The sequence below is a fragment of the Elephas maximus genome, chromosome 14, assembly GCF_024166365.1.
Source record: "Elephas maximus indicus isolate mEleMax1 chromosome 14, mEleMax1 primary haplotype, whole genome shotgun sequence".
Classification (NCBI taxonomy): Eukaryota; Metazoa; Chordata; class Mammalia; order Proboscidea; family Elephantidae; genus Elephas; species Elephas maximus.
In genome coordinates, this window is record NC_064832.1 from 63698361 (window position 1) to 63719810 (window position 21450).

Genomic DNA, 21450 nt, shown 5'->3' on the forward strand with positions numbered 1-21450 from the left:
AATTTAGGAAATCGATTCTTTTGTGGCTGAACAGAACAAAAATACCTAGCTACACTGAAAGTTAGTTACATAAACATTCTAAAGAATATTTAACTTTTTGTATGTTTATTTGTAACCAATCAAGCATTAATTTTTGTAACATTTTTACTGTGTAGACAAACCTATCCTATCCAATATGTATGCAAATACTCCCCAAAATCGGTGTTTTACGAATTAGTCAGTGGAGACGTTTGGAGACATTCTGAGCGCACATGAAATTATGATATGAGCTAATGTTGAAACTAAGCTAAGAGCTATTTCCAGCTTTTGAACAAAATGAGGTCTGCTCTTGTTCCCACAACAGGCTCACATGCTTTAGTATCTTTATACCTCTTCTGGATAGAAGGTTAGACTGTGAGCCAAGTGTGGCGATCCGGTCCCCTACCCTTGATTTGCACATGACAAGTGCGCTTTTTTGAGAGCCAGTGAGTTTTATGGCTAGCTTGAATCCAAATCAGTTCATTTCTTATACTAATAGGTGTTCCAAGGACCACTCAGTCACTGTTTTTATTTTGTTTTACAATTTATTGTAAGACTACCTACAATAAAATATCTACCAATAATACGATAATGTGATATAAGAAAATTACAGCCATGTTTTGACTGCTGTTGGTAACTCTTGGAAGTTAATGTAAATATGTCACTTGCCTCAAAAATGGTCCTACCTGAGGAAAATATGAGGAATAATAAGAAATCCATTCCAAAAGATAGGCCATAAGCGTGAGTGTCATATCATTAACATTTTTTACAAATTTTTATCTACCACATTTCTTTCACTTTTTTCGTTCATTGAGGCTCTGACACATTAGCCAGGATTGGTCCTGAATTCTTAAGGAAGTACAAGCCTATGAGCTATATTATATAATCAATCAACCTATTTTAAAGTACCTTCTGCAATTCCTTTAAATGTTTCACATTGTAATAATTTAAGAATAATTAGAATTTGCAAAATCAAAAATTGGCTTTATTCTTTACAGTCTTTGCTCCATTTAAGTGCCTGATGCAATGAGATTAATCTGAATTACTTAAATTTAAAGGAAGATGTGGGTAGGTGGGCCCTAAAATATAATCTCAAAAGCATGTCTAAATTCAAAGAGTTAGGGGAAATTGCATTCATTAAAAAAAAAAAAAAGTTTGGAAAGCATTTCCTTTTACTTGTGATTTAATTTAGAGTTCTAGTTTGCTTTTGTGTTGTTTTTAATTCAGAGGACTTTAGGAACTTTTGTTTTCCTTACTCTTATTAGAGAACATTGGAAACTCTGGCAGCGCAGTGTTAAGTGCTATGGCTGCTAACCAAAAGGTCGGCAGTTTGAATCCACCGGGTGCTCCTTGAAAACTCTATGGGGCAGTTCTACCCTACTATAGGGTTGCTATGAGTTGGAATTGACTTGATGCCAATTTTTTTTTTTTTTTTTTTTTTTGGTACTAGAAACATAAACTTGCATAAGCCCAGGCTCAGGCTTCCAGTGTTTCTAAAATCTACAATTTCACATAAAAATATGCATTTCTGGGTTCCCTTAGAAAATAAATATGGCACCACTGGCCCCAAAGGCCACCTAGTTGGCTGAAGCCTGGTATACGTGTTGAATTTAGAGTTGGAATATGCTGTCTATTTCAGTTATTTTACATCTAGTCTTTTCTCATTAGTGAAATTTCTCTCTGTTCCTGGCCCCTTTAACTTGGGGTGAGGCCTAGACAGTGATGTTTCATGTAATTATGCTGGAGAACTGTATTAAAACCAGTCAAAAGACTACGATAACTTGAGACGAGATAGACCTAAAATTATATTAACCACTAAATGTCATTAAGATAAAACAAATAATTTAGAATTATTAATACAAGTAAATATAATTTTATCATGGAAATCAAAAAACTAGTTCTGAATTATTCACTGTTAAGATGGGAATTTCATCAGTAAAAGTAAAATCATAGTATGGAATCAATGTTATAAACAGTACACCTGAAAATGTATGGGAATAATTTACGATGTAAAATTTCCCCATCCGATGCTTTCTCCCAGGGAGAAATAAATAAAGAATGAGAGTCACATCCAATAATTTGTAGCCATCATTCATAGTTTTATAGGTGTAATTAGTAAGCTTAAATAGAACTATGTTTGGAGATTTACTATCTCTGGAGTATGATTATATATGAATTAGAAGAGTCTGCAGTTACTCCATGCTATGTGAAAATACAAATCATATTAGGAGAAATTTGCCACAATATAATTAAAAAATTAAAAAGCTCTAGCACTTCCATCTTAAATTTGAGTAAAATATAACTAGTTTATCTTTTTGTATAATTTTGAAAGAGAGGAATAATCATTCAGAATATATAGCTGCAAATAAATTTCCTGAAGCTATAATATTTAAATTGACATAAATTCTGAATCATATACCACCATGATTTTTTTAAATGCTTGGAAACCCTGGTGGTGTAGTGGTTAAGTGCTATGGCTGCTAACCAAAGGGTCGGCAGTTTGAATCCGCCAGATGCTCCTTGGAAACTCTATGGGGCAGTTCTACTCTGTCCTATAAGGTCACTATGAGTTGGCATCTATGGCAGTGGGTAATAGATAATAGCACAGAGAGTTTAAGAGCATGGGTTCTTGAGCCAGATTCAGTTCAAATCCTACTCTCCTATTCATTATCTGAACTGCCCCATAGAGTTTCCAAGAAGCGCCTGGCGGATTCAAACTGCCAACCTCCTGGTTAACAGCCATAGCACTTAACCACTATGCCACCAGGGTTTCCGTATTATCTATAGTTCCCTTTTTAAATATACAAGTTAACATGGAGTAATTTAGCACATTGTCCCTATTTGTTTTAGAAGATTAGGAAAGTGTAATTTGCCTTATTTTGTGAATATAACAAATATATTTCCAACTCTTAAATAGTATATCAGATCCAATCCACTGATAATCCAAAATAGTAATTACTAAGCAAGTCTCAAGTTTTCTACCCTTTGAATCTTTAGTTATATAAAAAAGTAATTCTTATTTCAAAATCAACTCTCATTTGTTTCTCTTTTTTTCCCTATCTCTAAATACTAATGAGTAACACTGTTACCCACAGATAAGCAACAGAAAGTAAATAAACAGGAGTACAGAGCAAAGACATTACTTTATGGACTAAGGTGGGCCTGACCCCAAGCCATAGTATTTTCAATTGCCTCATATGCAAGTGAAAGCTGGACAATTAAAAAAGACTGAAGAAGAATTGATGCTTTCAAATTATGGTTTGGTGAAGAATATTGAATATACCATGGACTGCCAGAAGAATGAACAAATCTCTCTTGGAAGAAGTACAGCCAGAATGCACCTGAGAAGCAAGAATGGTAAGACCTTGTCTCACATACTTTGGACATGTTATCAGGAGGGACCAATCCCTGGAGAAGGACATCACGCTTGGTAAAGTAGTGGGTCAGCAAAAAAGAGGAAGACCATCAACGAAATGGATTGACACAGTGGCTGCAACAATGGGCTCAAGCATAACAATGATTGTGAGGATGGCACAGGACAGAGTCGCTATGAGTTGGAACTGACTCAATGGCACCTAACAACAACATGAAGCATAAACATTAATGGAGGAAATAGGGAATAAACAGCAGCAAATATGAATAAAATGCATCTCAGGGCAAAATGTAGGAAGAAGTCCCCTTAGAGGAAAGATAGATATGAACAGTACAGTCAAAAGTAAAGACTCTGAAAGCTTCCAATCAACGTAAGAGGCTACAGAGGCAAACAGAGTAGGTACAGATATGGATGGAAAGCCACAAGAGGACAAAATCATAGGTATGTTTTCATGGTGATTTTCAGAAAACAAAGATTCCAGAACTTTCTGAGCTCAGTGCCAACTCAGATCAAATGGATTTTATGGAATGCCAAGACCAGTATTTTGCAGACCCTGCCAATGGTCATTATTATTTCCTTACTATAAAAAAAAAAAAAAAAATTTTTTTTTTTTTTTATCAGCAGTTTCAAGTAAAAGTCAAAGCCTGAGATAGTACTTAATGTTTATGGGAAACAAACTTACATTAGATAAGCACTTACTATGTATTATGTGACTTACATAAACTATGCCCTTGAATTACTCCAAGGACCCATTAGTATTCACAGTGGTTAAATAACTTGCCTAAGGTTAAATACTTAGGAAATGACTAAGCAGAATTTGGATCCAGTTTCCAAAATTCAACATCTTTTCATAGTAAATACTTAGATCTTTCACATTAAAACTATTATTAAGATTCTTACTAGGAGAGGATGTGACTACATTTAAAACTTAGATTTAAGTTTTAGATATACTCCTTTCTTAAAAGATGCAGTATACCATCTTGGTGAAAAGGCAGTGGAGAAGCAGCCTTCACCAGGGTTTCCTTGATCAGACTTCTTGGTTAAGTCTTTCCAACCAAGTTGCATGATCTGATATGAGGTTAATCCTAAAGTCGTGATTCTCAACAGGGGCAAATTTCCCCTCAGGGGATGTCTGGTAATGCCTGGAGATATTTTAAGTTTTCACAACTTAAATGCTAACCATCCTACAATGCACATGATAGCTACTTCACCTATCTCACCACAAAATGTCAAGAGTTCCAAGGATGAGTAACTTTGACCTAAGGTATGACTTTGGGATCAAATGAGATAATACATATGCAACTGATAGGTAAGGTATACTGACTGCTTACTATTTGAATGCAAATTTTATACAAAGTGTGCAAGGATATCATCCATAAAATATTTCTCTGGGTGGCAACATAATATACTGTGTTTTATATATATACATGTACATATGTATGTATGTATGTGTATATACAAACCAAAAACCCAGTGCCGTCGAGTCGATTCCAACTCATAGCGACCCTGTAGGACAGAGTAGAACTGCCCCATAGAGTTTCCAAGGAGTGCCTGGCATATTCAAACTGCTGACTCTTTGGTTAGCAGCCATAGCACTTAACCACTACGTCACCAGCGTTTCCATGTGTGTGTATGTATATATATATATATACACACACACACACACACACACGGACCTTGGACACATTATGTGTGAGTGTGCATGTGTCGGTGTGTCCGTCTATATTCACAGAAAAAGCTAGATGTTTTTGCCATTTTCACAAGATAAAAATATCAGTAACAACAGGCCTTAGCAGTTAAAGTGACTCACTAGGGTCACAATGATAACAAATGGTAGCATTGATGCTAGACTGTGGCTCTCCATCTAACTCTGCTCTCTTACCACTAAATTTTCTCCTGTTAATTTTAACTCTGTTGAAATCAGGTACTTAAATAAATATTAATATTAGAGAAAATTTGTATTGGCATTTATTTTGTAACTGACTTTTTAATTGCTCCTCTAACCTAATGGATTTGTTTTTCTTCTTAGAGAAAACTTTGAGAAAAATTGCAACTTATGAAAGCAGTTACAGGGCCAGCAAAAAGCCTTTGCCAAATGAAAATGCCTTCCTACTTAGGTTTCTGCAGGAAACTCAAAGTCAATTTAATTGATACTGCAACATTACTAAACTTTTCATGGAAAGAAACTGTATATTTGCATTTTGAATCTTAATCCTTATACATTTATGTCACCCTTACTATATAGTTTAATTTTTAGCCACTTCATAAATTATCATGAGAGAAAAAAATTTGCTTTCAGATAAGAAGCCAGGCATACGGAATTTTTTTTTTTTTTTTTAAGGCTCTGAGTTCACCATTTGATTCCAAACAATTTGCCTTCTGTCTATGTGCCTCAGTTTCCTCAAATATAAAATGGGCTTGCTGTGAAGGTCAACTAAAATATGAAAAAGAAGTTTTGCAGACCTTACATTGGTGTAAAAGTGTTAACGTTCTTCTTTGTCATATCCTCAAACACTGCTGCTTCAAAACTAATGAATTCCATTAACAGATCCTCCATTTCTTTTCCTTTATGACTTTTTAACTTCTAGTCTCTCTCTTTACACTCTTCCTCAGTTCTTTTGAATATATACTCTTTGATATTTGATGAAATTTTGGAGCTTATCCTCTCCTAGGCATGGCTCTTGGTTTCCACCATGATCTCTTAGTTTGAGAGAAGGAATTCCTATGGCAATTATCCAACAGGCAGACTTAGAATATTGGAACTGCAGAGCTTCTACCAGGAACACTGTCAGTCATCCAGCTGCTGTTAATAATAGCAAATGGGATTTAATGGACTAATTTCTTTGAACTAGCTAAAATATTTTCAGCCAATGAACCATTTCCCAAACAATTAAACATACTGACTTTTCTCATACATACCTTCTAGTTGGTCAGTATTTCAGTAATAAAAACAACATTGCCATTGAAAGAATGATCAGATCTCTGTAAATTTTACATTTTATGCTAAATTGCTATATTCACTTATTCATTTACCAAATGCTTTACCACCTTTGAGAAAATGAAATTGAACTTTCTATTTTTTTAAGTGTTGCTGTTGTTAAAATGATACTGAATGCTAAATAATGTGTTTGTTTTTCAGCTGTTGTAAGTCTAAAGAGATTTTCTGAATACTTCAATTATAAAAACATTTAAAACATACAAACTTGTGCAATTTTTATTTTAATGAAGATGAGAAGTTCATTAAAGAAGATAAATATTTCATTAGATGTTAAATAAAACAAAGATTTTTTTGGCTTCTCTCAGCACAAAATTCCTTTGAAAGATTAATTAATACATGCAAATTATGCAAATTAGACCCATGCAAATATTTTATGAAGACAATTAAGGGAACCATTAATTACTGCTTTTTTTGCTTCAGTGAGATTCATTCATTTAATTTTAATTTCACTTTAACTGTTTTGATGTATAATCTTGCAGCTAAGAACTTTATCTTTCCTAGTGGGTCACTTAAACTTATAAATTTCATCAAGTGAGCAGCACAGAAATCTGTAAAGATATCCTCTGGACTATGTTTAGTATCAAGAGAAATTTCTGACACAATGCACTCCCAGAAACAGGGAAACTGGAAGGGAATGTGAGCTCATTCTTGGACAAGGTTCAACTGCTGGAAAAGCAATTAATTTGCTTTGGCTGTGCTAATATAGGGGAATTAGAAAGTGTGACACAAGACAAATAGAAATAATTAGTTCTCCAAAATGATGTTCTCATTAATATGGTTCGAACAGTAGAAATAAAAAACATTATTGTGGCATGTCTGCGTTCTGTCCCTAGCCATGGGAGGTGGAATGCACCATAAGCATTTTTACATTTAGAGTTCAAATGACAATGTTTTATTTTTTCTGGAAGGAGAATTTATATCAAAGGTTGTCATACATCTCAAATGTCTAAACACATACGTACTATCAAAATTTATGACATTGTTCATATAACCACATATTTGGGTACCATATTTTGCACATACAAATCCTCTATTTTAATTAATAGACTTAAAAAATGGGGATTCCTTTCCCATAATTTAAATATTTTCGTAGCACTCTTAAACCTCTTAAAATATAATAATATATATATTTTTAAAATTGTGTTTATGCTTTATCTTAAGTCCTTCTGAATGCTTGTTAAAGGTTCTCTTAGATGGTCACATTAAAAAAAAAAAAATTTTTTTTTTTTTAAGGATGGATCCAAAATAAGAAAGCCCACTTCTTAAACATGAATGACAAATTAGTTCAAATCTATATTGCTAAATGGTAAGCTTCTTCAGCTTTTGTGGATATTATACACATTTTCCACCATTTTGATCTTCAGTAAGCAAGTTAACTGGATATAGTGCCCACCAATATTTTGTTTTTCCTTGATGATAAAGGTAAAAAAGACTCTCACAGCAAAAACATGTTTAAGATTTTTTTAAAAAGTGAATATTACACTGTCTAAAAAATAAGAAATTAATATATTTTGACCATAATGAAAAATTAAGTCCAGAAATGGTCTGTTAAATTCATAATAAAAAGTATCACCAGTAAGATTATGTAAAAATAAAATCACAGAGGCGTGTTTTACTTCTTTTTCTCTGATACTTCTCCTCTCAGCCCTGTTAACTCATTGTTAGTACACTCTCATGAAAGGTTGTGACATATATTACCATTGATATTTGTTGAACTTTTTAAATGTCCTTTAAAAATAGACCTAAAAAATGAAATTCTCGTCCTTAAATTTTTAAATTCCCCAAGTGTCTTTTCCATATTTATACTGTCTTCACAGGCATTGCTTCTTCTAAATTAGGATCATCTGTAAATCTTATTGATAAGCTCTGTTTAACCACTTGTCCGTGTCACTAATGATAATGTTAAATCAAAATGGATCTAGCATCGATGTTTAGGGCCCCCTGTTAATATCTTTCCCGATTTCCATTTATCACTGTTCTTTGATTATAGGTCTTCAACAATATTCTAGCCAAGCCACAAATGTGTTTGTGAACAAGCCAATTTAATTCATTTTTTTAAAATTGTATCTAAACTATGAAAACATTACTATGTTTTTATTAATAAGTATTCTGTTTTAAAATTCAGTAGTAATTTATTTGGACAATTTCTGTTTTCTCCTCTCTAAACCTTCAATTCCCACCCATTATCCCTGATTTTCCTAGATAAAATCAATTTTCTATATCCCCTAAACTTTCATAGTACTTTCCGTATTATATTACTTTTACTAGGAGAAATAATGTAAAAATATATTACAATCTACTCATAACCCATTGTCATCGAGCTGATTCTGATACCCTATAGGGCAGAGTAGAACTGTGCCACACAATTTCCAATCTACTGAAGTAGACTGCCACATCTTTCTCCCAAGGAGCAGCTCGTGGGTTTGATCCACCAACCTTTTGGTTAATCTCTGAGCGCTTTAACCACTGCACCACCAAAAAGCTCCTTATATTACAAACTAAGCCCTACCAATCATTTTACTTTAATTTACATCATTTTACTTCAATTTACTCTCCTTAATTTTTAGACTCATCATTTGTCTGTCAGTTTGTCATGCTGTGGTGGCTTTAGTGTTGCTATGATGCCAGAAGCTACATCATAAGTATTTCAAATGCCAGCAGGATCAGCTGTGGCGGAGAGGTTTCAGAAAAACTTCCAGACCAAGACAGACAAAGAAGAAAGGCCTGGTTATCTACTTCTGAAAATTAACCAATGGAAACATTCTGATCACAACAGAATATTGTCCAATCTAGTGCTAGGAGATGAGCCCCCTACATTAGAAGGTACTCTACATGAGAGCTGCAACAACAGACCCAAACAGACCAACAATCATGAAGATGGCGCAGGACGGGACAATATTTCCTTCTGTTATATATAAGGTTGTTATGAGTCAGAGCTGACTCGACAGCAACTAACAACAACAATATCTGGGCAACGGAGTACAAATCCAAATAACATCACAAAGCCTCAGGATATGTCAGAACTCAATGCAAACGCCTAATAATGGCGATCATGCTGTTTTCCTAATACTGGGTGTTTAGAAAACTAGCTCTATGGAAATAATACATGGAAGTAATTTTTGTAAGAAATCATTACAGGAATTACATTTTTAAATTATTATTTTAAGAAACTTCATACTTAACAATGTCTACTTTGTTTAATTCACTGCACAACTAGTTGAAATTATTTAAGAAGGTACTTCAAACAAAAACCTGTAAGAGGTCTTCAACACTTGGAGTTCATGCATATTCACTTATGTTTAAAAACAAGATTTACTTTTATATATTTTTAAAAAAAATAATGTTTTCAGTGAGCTTGTGAAAAAAACTATTCTAAAATTTTATAAAATATTCAAAATCATTGCTCTCTTTGAAACTCTGTTTACTATTAACTCTGATTGTCTAGTTAAATGAGTAGCTAAAAATGACCTGTGATAACTATGGGACAATAGCCTGTTTATTGGTTGCTGCCTCCTATCAGTATCATCTTTTGTTCAACTTAATCAATGTTGTCTTAAATTGATTAGCTGTGTTTAAAAGCTGCCAAACACCAGAAACCAGTGCCAAGGGACAGGAAGCAAATCTATTATTGTTTTGTTTCATAGAAATATAATCCTAATATTTATTTTTTTAATCAACAAATATAGTTTGAGGTAATCCCTACGGTGATTACGTATTTCTAATTAACTAAACAATAGCCAATATGCAGTGGAGGCAGCCCAGAAAGCAGTTTTCAGCCCTTTTCTTTCTTTCTTTTTTTTTTTTTAAGAAAGTCTTCCTTCTCACTTTTTGAGGCTAAATGAAGACATTTTTAAATATGGAAAGCTAGTTTAGGTAACTTAAAAAAAAAAAAAATCTTATAAATCCTTGCAAACATTTTACTGTGGGGACTAAATCAACATTGTATTATAAATAAAGACCAATTTTCCAAAAAAGGAAGGGCAAATTCCTATATATTAGAGTAATAACAGCTTCAGTGTTTACCAGTTGCCAGGCGCTGTAGTAAATGCTCTAACTGGTACTAATAAAATTCAATATTAACACCTAAAACTTAACTGTATGCTTACTATTGCTCAGTATGTGCTAAGTGCTTAGATGGATTATTTTATTTCATCCCCAGAAAAACCCTGCGAGGTTAAGCAGTTGCTAAAGAACAAAAAAAATTGTAGAGCCATGATTTGAGTTTAAACTTCACAGACTCCTATCAAGTCTTTGCGGAGCCCTGGTGGCGCAATGGTTAAGAGCTCACTGTTAACCAAAATAATAGCAGTTTGAATCCATCAGCAGCTCCTTGGAAACCCTATGAGGCAGTTATACTCTGTCCTTTAGGGTCGCTGTGAGTCGGAACCAACTCATCCTTAACGAGTTTGGTTTGGTTATCAAGTCTTAAGGAGCCCTGGCAATGCAGTGGTTAAGGCACTGGACTTCTAATGGAAAGGCGGCAGTTTGAAACCACCAGGGGCTCTGAGAGAGAAGCAGGTAGCAGTTGCTTCCATAGAGAGTTACAGCCTTGGAAACCCTAGGGGATCACTATGAGTCGGGATCAACTCAGTGGTAGCGGGTTTGGTTTTGAGTATCAAGTCTTATTTTTTAAGTATTAGCACTAGAAACATAAAAAATTATATAATGATCAAATGCACACCTGAATTAGTGCTTTCATAAAGATATATATAAAAAATAATAAGTTAAAGTCAAGTTTAAGTTAGGACAAATAAAATGTAAAAGTTTTGGGATATCATTTTCTGTTCAAACATCTGGTGGTGTACTGGTTAAGAGTTTGGCTGCTAATCAAAAAGGTCAGCAGTTCGAATCCACCAGGATCTCCTTGGAAGCCTTATGGGGCAGTTCTACTATGTCCAATAGGGTTGCTATGAGTTGGAATCAACTTGACTGCAATGAGTTTGTTTGGTTATTCAAACACATACTTTCAAATAAGTGAAAATGTTTTCCAGATGTCACAGATTACGTCAAGATTGGATTTCTGATACTTTGTCATAAATTCATTGAGTGCCAAATTGTAGGAATGCAGATGAATCTTTTAGAGTCCCTGGGTGGCACAAATTGTTAATGCACTCAGGTACTAACTGAAAGTTGGGAGGTTTGAATCCACCCAGGGCACTTCCGTAGAAAGGCCTGGCAATTTACTTTTGAAAAATCAGCCATGGCAAACCCCACTGGAGCACAGTTCTACTCTGACACACACGGAGTTGCCATGAGCTGAAATCCACTTGACAGCAACTGGTTAGGTGAGTCTTCAACTATGACTAATCTCTTTTTTTTTTTCTCTTTGTCACCTTCTTTATTTATTTTTTTCCTTAAAGTGAGGCTTTCCCCAGGTTTACCTGGAAGCCTATATGCATAGTTTAGGTATAATGACTGATCACAAAGTAAAAAAACTGGAGAGAAAACTTTTTTTTTTTCAATAGTATATCATTCCATAGTAACTCTCAGTATGGTACACTATTTTCAATTTTTTTAAGTCATTACAGGCGGTGTGTTAACTATACTAAATAAGTGATGGAGCTGCAAATGGTTATCCTGTAAGAAACAAATGCAAGTTCAGGCAGAAAGACATGGTGAAAAGAATGAGGACTTTTGGAATCTGGCTTAAAATCCCAGCAACCCCAATAACTAAAGTGTGACTCTGAGAAAGTCACTCTAAGCCTTGGTCATCTCACCTTTAAATGTGAATATACAAGAAAGTCTCATTAAATAACGATCCCTAATCTACCTTACTATTTTAATAATCAAATAGTTTTAGTTACTGCATAAAATTCCTAAGTCTAAATGAAAGAATGTATTATTAGGAATTCATTGAGTACCAGAACACTTATTTCAATTAAAAAAAAGGCTTGACCAAAGATATAAATTCCATTCACAAGAACGACCTCTGTTGTGATGTTTTGACGCTATAAATTATTAGACAAATACTAGTAACAATCACACACTTTAAAGAAACAACAAAAGCATAATTTAACAATCCTGATCTAGAAGCATTCAGGAAGAAAAAAGCGTCCCAATTCCTAATTAGTTCATGGCGGGGCCTTTAACAAGTCATCTACCCTCACTAAGCCTCAGTTCTCTCTTTTGTAAAATAATTTAGTTTATCTTGAAAGTCCTTTCCCAATAATAACACAGGAACATCATAAAAGTGTGCTTGGCATAGCCTCAATAACTCGTTGCCATCAAGTCAGTTCTGACTCACAGTGACACTACAGGACAGAGTGGAACTGCCCCAGAGGGTTTCCAAGCAGTAGCTGGTGGATTCAAACTGCTGACCTTTTGGTTAGCAGCTGCTCTCTTAACCACTGCACGACCAGCACCAGTATTCAGTAAATATTTGTTGAGTAAATGAATAATTTTTAAATTCATCATATATCTTCAAACATCCAGGAAGCAGAAAGAAGATATTTTTAAATTGGAAAAAAGAAAAGTTGTTAATGTGATGGCAAGTCTTTTATGTCTTTTGTTCAGAGAATATTTGGTTTTCTATGATCTGAGATCAGTCAAAAAAAGAATAAAAAGCCAAACACTTTTGATTATAAGCATTAGACGCAAATAAAAGAGATGTGTTTTCAACTGAGTCAAGATTTTGCAAATATAACCTGCAGATATTCTAAGATGTGAGAGAAACTATGGTCCAAATTCCTATGGATTTTAACAATTATTTTTTGGTTTAAGAGGACAGATTTTTTACTTAGTAAGTAATCAAAAACTACTGTTTTGAAAATGAACTTTAAAGACTTTTTGGAAATTGCATAAAATACATAGATGGAGCAGCAACGATCCATGGTCTACCATGTTGTAGTTCATGTCTATATATTGATCACCTAAACACTATATATTGAAGATTTAATCATTTGAAATTATAAGATACAAATCAGAAAAGATGAATGAGATTAACATACATTAAACCAAAGAAGAACGTGTTATTTAGGATATGTAGCAGTGTTATATTAAATTAAATGTAAATTGAAAGTTGAATGTAAGTGTATATTCACAGAATCCAAATTTAGGTCAAAAGTGCAAAAAAGAAATTAATATTAGAAATGCATATAAGAAGAATAAACACATATTTTAAGTTCAACAATCAGATACAAAAAAGTGTTTGTAACTACAGAATTTATAATTCTGACTTTTCTATGCAGAATCATGCCATCCTTGCTCTCTTCCCATCAGTCTCTACAACCAATATGTGAGAAATGTCAGAACAATAAGGATCCTTGTATCCACAAAGATCTAATCTAGGCCCTAATTCATGGATGATTATTCTTTTGGGACTACGGAGGAAGCACCACTATGTGCCAAGTGTTCTACCAGGCACTAGAGGACAATACTGAACAAAATTAGGCATGGTTCATGTTTTGTTCCAGTTTGCCTTACAGAAAGGAAGGAATCATTGGACACGGAACTACAAACACGTTATTGTGGAGATGCAATCTAGTTCAGCGGTGTGGAGAGATGGGCAGGGCAGGGTATGGAGTGTGGCATACATTCCTGGAGGCAATGACTTTTAAGTAGGAACTTAAAGAATTAGCAAGTAAAGGCAAGGAAGAGGTATGTGGGAAAAGTTGTGAAGCTGTCAAGAAAACAAAGGCATTCCAGTATGAGCTGAAAATTTGTGACTTTGACTGCAGAGGAAAGGAGGAGTCAGAGCTGTGACTGGCTGTGAAGAGTGAGGGAGGAGTCAGTATTGTACATGGGCATAGAGGGTGAGGGAGAAGTCAGAGCTGTGATTGGGTGTAGAGGGTGGGGGAGGAGTCAGAATTGTGATTAGTTGTGGAGGGTAAGGGAGTCAGGGAGGGAATAATCAAGCTTAGCTGCTCCCTTCAATATTCCATGCATATTAAGGAGGATATTAGACTGATGAGGACACCACGAAGTAGGAACACTGGAGGAAGACAGGTTTTGTGTGTGTGTGAGGGGGTATATTTTACTTTATGCACATGAGCTAATTTACATTAATTATCAAGAAAAATAAGTAAATTATTTAGGGGCTATTTCTTCAGTAATAGTTTCTAAATTGCTTTCTGGTGTCATCTTCCTTACCTCTTCGTTTTTCTGGAGATGGTGGCATGAAATGCCAATAAGGCAATATTCACTCCAACTCAAGATGCTTATTTGGAGGTATTTATTTGGTACTTGAGCAGAACTCTTGGACCAAGGGTAGCATTTATTTATTTCCAAAATGTTAAAAATAAATAAATACATGGCAAACACATGCTTTTCTCATTCTTGGACTTGGATTAGAATTTAACTAAATACAGTCTTTTACCTCTGATTTCTTCTGTTCAAAGTTAATTTTATTCTGTTTATTAGCTTCCGAGTATATTAATTTAGCCTAAAAAAATAAACTTCAAAGAGATAGAAGAGTTTATTTATGGGGCTTACAGTAGCAAAAAAAAAAAAAAAAAAAGATCTCTTTGCTCTGGTATTTTAAGCCTTGGGATAATTCAAAACCAACCAACCAACCAACCAGTTGCCACTGAGTTGATTTTAACTCATGATAACCCCATGGGTGTCAGAGTAGAACTGTGCTCCACAGGGCTTTCAATGGATGAATTTTTAGAAGTAGGTCACCAGGTCCTCCTGCCAAGGCACCTCTGGGTATACTCAAACCTCCAACCATTTGGTTAGCAGCCAATTGCATTAACCATTTCCACCATTTGGGGGTATTTCAACTGCTGGTGAAATACCGTTTCAACAACTAACATCCAAAAGTACATATTCACTACAGTGTTTTTTATTGTATATGAGAAAAAAATATTATCCAATTAAAATAATAAATGTTAGTAAAGTTTTACTGAAAACTAACTATGCGTTTTTACCAACATGAAAAAAATTAAATCCACATGTAAGTGTGCAAAAAGTAGAATATTATTGTTTATACACGTTAGGCATGAGATATATATTTTTTCTAAATTGATAAAAATTTATTTTTTAAATTGATAGGCTGAGTAAATGAATGAAGTGAATTAAAATTTCATATAATTAAACCAAAGCAATAAATAATCTCATATCTATGGCTTTAAAATACCCTGTATAATTGTTGTACCTTTTTTTTCCCCCCTAAAAAAAAAAAAGTTGTTTGGGTGGGGTTTCTGTATTACCCAATTTGATAGTCTTCTCAATAGCAGAAGGAGGACATCGCATAATAGAAATTTTTCTTCAGAATCAGCAAACCACAGCAATAGAAATTGAGTCATCTAATATTTCAACCTCATACAGGAAAATTTTATCCATACTCTCCCTTTATATGCAGGAATATATTGTCTATAATGTTTCCTAGCTTCACATAATTCCTCTTTCTGCATCTATACCTTGGATAGTGAGTTCTGACCACCTTTAGGATTCTGTGAACGCTGAGTAATTTATATATCACACCTACCAGAGGCAAATGTGCCTTCTTAGGGCATTCTGGACATTATCTAAGTTAATGCATGAGTAGCCCCTGCACACACGACCCAGGGCTGGTGTTTATACTGAATTTACTGAGGCTATTGTCCCTGATAAAGAGGATTGACTTTGTTATTGGTAATTTGTTAACATATATATGTAATCTTTGTAAGACAGATGCTATGGAATTCTCATAATTTTAATGACATAATATATGTGTATATAAAATTGTGCTGGAATTCATAATAATCTAAAAAATGAGGTCTTAACTACTGCTATAACTATATTAATCTTAAAATTTTTTTTTTTTTTTTAATCCTAGGAGATATCGCATAATAACATATGATTCAAGCCTTATGATTTAAAAAAGGATTACCATGGCCTCAGGTAAAATAAATACAGGCCAAAAACATAATGTCTCTTTGCCAGGAATGTTTCTTCAAGTTTCTAGTTGCTACTTACTGCATGTGTAATACTTTGAAAAAGTCTATTTCCTTTACTCTAAGCCAAGAATGACACTTTTGGAGCTGATTGAGTAACGCAAATAATGTCAAACAATATCCCCCAAAATGACTGAGTTTAAAATGTGAAATAAAAGCAATTGAGAGGATTACGGCAGTTAATCATGTCAGGCTTTCCTTTGCAGAATGTATCTTCATTGTAAATAGAAAACAAATGCTCTTTTTACTGTTTAGTATTCATGTGGTTAGATTGCGTTTATTGTCCAGAATAGACGTTAGACCATAAATGCTACCTTCAGATTTTGTTCTTTCCTGATAGTGTGGTCTCGGCAATATACATTTTTAGCTCTTCTGTGTGTTTCACACAACTCCCTTTAGTATTCCATATATGATTTTGCTCAGCAGATTTGTGTTATTAAAACGTATTTAATGGCATATGGAACATTTGGACTACCCACAAAGGGACTAAAGAACCTTATTTATTGTTAACATTCAACTAGTCTGCTTTGCACACACCTTGCAGTAACTGTCACAGAGAACAAGTTACTCATTTTTAAGCTTTAAGAACTTCCTATTTGATGAAACCATGATTTCATGTATAAAACCATGTACAGAACTTACAAGCTCTTCCTGCATAGATTGTGCTTCAAGCATTCAATAAAAACACATTTGCTGTGTCCAAGATTAAATCATACATTGTTTAAAATTAATTATTCCTTTTTAATTGCATTGTATAAACAGAAATGACCTGTTAATTTAAAGAAAATCTATCAGCACAAAATGAATTCACTCATATAAACAAGCAAGATGAACTTGACCTTGTTTGAACTTGTTTTGATATGGCCCAGATGGTAGGCTACATGCTTGAATAGCAGGCTAAAGCTGAGGAAAAACTCATATAGCAAGATCTAGATTTATAGCCTTTTGCAAATTCCTACCTTGTATTGTCCTTTCAGCATCTGTTCTGCCGCCACTGCGGTCAGCTTCTATCTCTGGGGTCAGAGAGTCTAAAAGCACAGAAAGGTAAGAGTGACACATATTTCATTTGATGCCTATTGTCCTTTTTAAAAAGAGCAACCTGTTACTTTGGTGCTGAATTAAAATAAAATAAATCCTTGTCATCCTTTAAAGGTTGAACAAAGACTATAACCGTAAACATTTTAGATAGATTTGAAAAAACAAATGAGCCACACAAAATTGTTCTTAAAATGGGCTGGGGGTTGGGAAGTTCTCCGATTAATATTTTATCATGTTTGGGTAGAGACAGATTTGCTTAAGCAGAAGAGCCATGCCAGCTCCCAGGGACTGGGGTAAAGTAACAAAGCAGTGGAACAACCTATGAAATAAGGCATCTCCCCCCACACACACGCAGCTCTTCTTTCCATCATGCTTTCAGCTACAAGCATAGTTTAATGAGTAACAAGAAAGAGAAATATACAAAACCACAAACACATGTCTAAATTGTCCTCTGAGTATTAGAAATGAAAGTTAGTTAGCCATGCATAAATACACACCCTCTTACCATTTAAGACCCTGAGATTATCTGTTGAAGCTGCCTGTTTTAGTGTTTGCTCTGCTTGCTCACGTCGTTTTGTCTCAAATTCAAGGGCTTCCTGCAATTTTCTCTTGGCCTTTTTCTCCTTCTTTAGCCTCTTTTGAACTATGGCTAGAAAAGACAGCATGTACATTATGTTTTTTTAATTGGTGCAATGTTGCTGATTTCTAAATGGTCTATGCTTTGTATATTATTCATTTCTTTTTCCCCTGCTGGACTGAGTTTACTACACAGAGGAAGCCAAAAAAAAAAAAAAAAGAACAAAAAAACCTTTACCTAAAATAAATCCTGGTAGAATGTCCAAGGAAGCCAATTTTTATTTCAACCTTGAACTATACAAGAACAACTTTAATTGTCATATGTAGAAATAAATTTAATGGAAAGCCACTTTTAGTAAATGTACATAGTCACTGATAAAGGAAACCTGATAAAATGAATTACTTGACTTAGTTCCCCGTCCTTGAATCATGAGGCAGGTTAGTGCAAAACCTTTGTAAGCATGCCTCCTTCTCTTTACGAGGCACTCATTTTGAGTAGCAAATGAAGCGTTTCGCCCCACCAAAAAAAGTTCTACCAGCTGGGTGTTTAAATTAAAATTTTAGAAAGTGCAGTAAATATGAAGAGCAAAAACACTCTGAGTGATGTTTAACACATATAGGCAGAATGCTTTTTCTGGATGAGACTATTGTCTTTTGCAAATTTATATACACTATAATGTACTTTAATAAAATTATTATACTTTTACTCTACAGGTATTGGGTTTTATAAAAATACTGCTAATAATATGCTATCTATATAAGTAGTTTATGATATAAAAATTAGGTTATGATATATTCTTTCCCCTACCTGACAATTTATTTTTGTATATGATATGTAATCAATAAATTATAACAAATGTTCTTCAGAAAATGTATATTAAGTATACTTTCAATATAATTTCATATGGGAAGTATGTATGTGCTTCTCTTTGAAAAAAATTTAAATGACTGACATTGTGGATGTGAATTTACAGAATTAGAATGAGAAAATTCTTCTGGTAGAGTTAGTCATAAGGAGTCATCACCTCAAGTTCACTATCTGATTTCTTACTACAGAGTAAAGAACAACACCACCTTTACTTAACACAATATCTAGCCAAAATATATAATAAGGTGATAATGGTTCTCTAAGTAAGAACTTTAAATTTCAATTTCTAACTTCCACAATATCTCGTCTTCATAATTATTAAATTTCTAAGGTGGGAAACCATTAACTTGTTGAATTTATTGTTGCTGGTACTAATAATTTTTATTACGATATATACTGGCTACAGTTTGATAAGACAAATAGTTAAAACTGATTTCAATAAATGCTATTTCCTTTATTTAGTAAACCAAACCCATTTCGACTCATAGCAACCCTCTAGGATAAAGCAGACCTGCCCTATAGGGTTTCCAAGGAGCGGCTGGTAGATTCAAACTGCCAACCTTTTGGTTAGCAGCCTGAGCTCTTAACCACTGCGTGTGAAAATCATTTGCTTATCTTAAAGAAAATTACTTGCCAACTATTTCCCTTTCTAAGATGATTGTTTATAAGTCTCTCTGAAATGAAACAGTAATTTCTGAATTATTCATTTGGATTGTAGACTCTCATGGCACTAAAAGCTCAATATCCAGTACCTTGCCACTGACCACTCACTGCTTTCTCCTGTGTGACTGAACCAAATGGAATAACCATGTTTTCTCTTCAAGCTAATACCACTCCTTCAATAGACACACTCATAATAGATCATTGTTGATAGTTGATTGATAGGCCTTACCTTTGATTTATTGTTGACAGTTAATTAAATGGGAGGTTCATGGTGTGACCTGTGAATGTTTTGCCCTCTAGTGGGTAAAGGAATAAAACAAGACACAAATCCTCCAAAAGGTCTGAACCAATAAAATTCTGAAAATCTCTTGAGTAATCAGAAGGTTACTTTAGGTATTCAAGGGCCTATCTTAAATTCTGGTTAAAAAAAAAAAAAACTTCTACAAGTGAGAAAGAAATCAAGACATGCTATCTCATATAAGATGGTTCCACAGATTGACCTCTTTAACCAAATTATTTACAAAAAAGTATCCCCCTATTAATGTTTACTTTGTTTTGATTAATTTAGAATCATAATCTGTGTGATGCCATGTTATTTAGACCTGTGCTAGACAGCTAGGTGAGAGCTTCCCAAATCTATCTCATCCCAGAAATTCATCTGTTTCCTCAAAATAACTAATGAAGGAACATGGTAATTTCTGCCAATTTTAAAAGGAAAGAGTAACAATTATTTTTAAAAAATCATGTCAAGTATATAGAAGCAGAATATGTGAAGCATTTATAATGAATACTTAGTAAATGAGAGAAAAAATGATCCCCTTCTAGAACACTCAGGAGATTCTTACAGTTGAGGCAAAGGCAATTTGGTTGTAAAGAAAACACACTTCTATATCATGCTTAAACACATTAAAATATTAATGACCTTCAAAAATATCTATAGATGCACTTTACAGTGTATTAAAAGAAGCAATTCATAGATTGATATCATGAATTTTACCCAATAAGAATTCATATCAATTTCTGCTCTATGTACTTGATCCTGTTGGATAAGAACAAGAAATTCAGCAAGAGAATTATACAAACACTTCACTTTGGTCATTTGTTCAGATATTCATCAGTCTTCAATTCCAGTTGATAAATATCTTAGTAAATCTGCTTCACTTGAATAATCAGTATTTTCTACTTTAGCTTTATGATTTTAACCTTAAGTTTTTCAAAGGGCAATTGTGAATGAAAATAAAATTATTCTTCATGGTTGTCATCTTAAGAAGTTCATTCTTATCTTAAAATACGTTAATTTGTTAAGCTTTATAAGCAAGCAAAATTATATGATTAGTTATACATGGATATATATCTGAGCCACGAACAGAACGGAGACCATGTACTTTGGAAATTAAGTAATAGGCTAAAAATACAAGGAGCCCAGGATTCAAATGCTACTCTGGACTTTAACTACATGTATATTAACGAATATGCTACAATCGCAAAGTAAATCAACAAATATAACATTAATATGTTGAATATTTTACTTAAAAATATTCAATGTATTTGACAGTTCAGAAAATACCTCTATTCTTTTGTTCCATGGCCAACTGCTTTTCAAGTGTTTCCCTTAGCTCTCTTTCCCTTAAAAAATCCATCTTCAGCTCTGTTTTTTCCAGTTGGACCTGTTTTTCTTGAGCTCTGGCATTATCTATGGCAACTTTCAAGAGCCCCTGTATAAAGAAGGTATTCAGAATGGTAATATTTTGATACAAAGCACATTCCATTCAGTTTGTAGAAGCATTTTAAAAGTGAATAATCCACTTATCAAATTATTTAGTCCATGTTGTACATTCGCTATGCGCTCACTAGGATAAACACTATAAAGCAGAAAATTTCTAAATCTAATGAAACCATTTTAAGAGGATAAATATTTAAGGCATACAAGTACAATTGATTCTAATCAGAAAAGTATCCAGAACCAACAGCACATAAGCTTGTTTGAAAAATGAGAACTTAGAAAAAAATCAGTCTGAAACTTTTCTAGAAGTGATTACCA

At 33.8% G+C, this 21450-nt stretch overlaps 1 protein-coding gene across 3 annotated transcripts in view; it reads right to left on the reverse strand.

Annotated features, from left to right (window-relative positions):
- DACH1 (dachshund family transcription factor 1) overlaps nucleotides 1–21450 on the reverse strand; it is a 485967-nt gene that overhangs the window by 26740 nt on the left and 437777 nt on the right. For all 3 annotated transcript variants that reach the window (XM_049853405.1, XM_049853407.1, XM_049853406.1), the window contains 3 exons: nucleotides 20977–21124; nucleotides 17808–17951; nucleotides 17224–17292 (listed from right to left, as the gene is read on the reverse strand). In XM_049853405.1, coding sequence (XP_049709362.1) covers nucleotides 17224–17292; nucleotides 17808–17951; nucleotides 20977–21124 — 361 coding nt within the window. The remainder of the gene's footprint in view (nucleotides 1–17223; nucleotides 17293–17807; nucleotides 17952–20976; nucleotides 21125–21450) is intronic.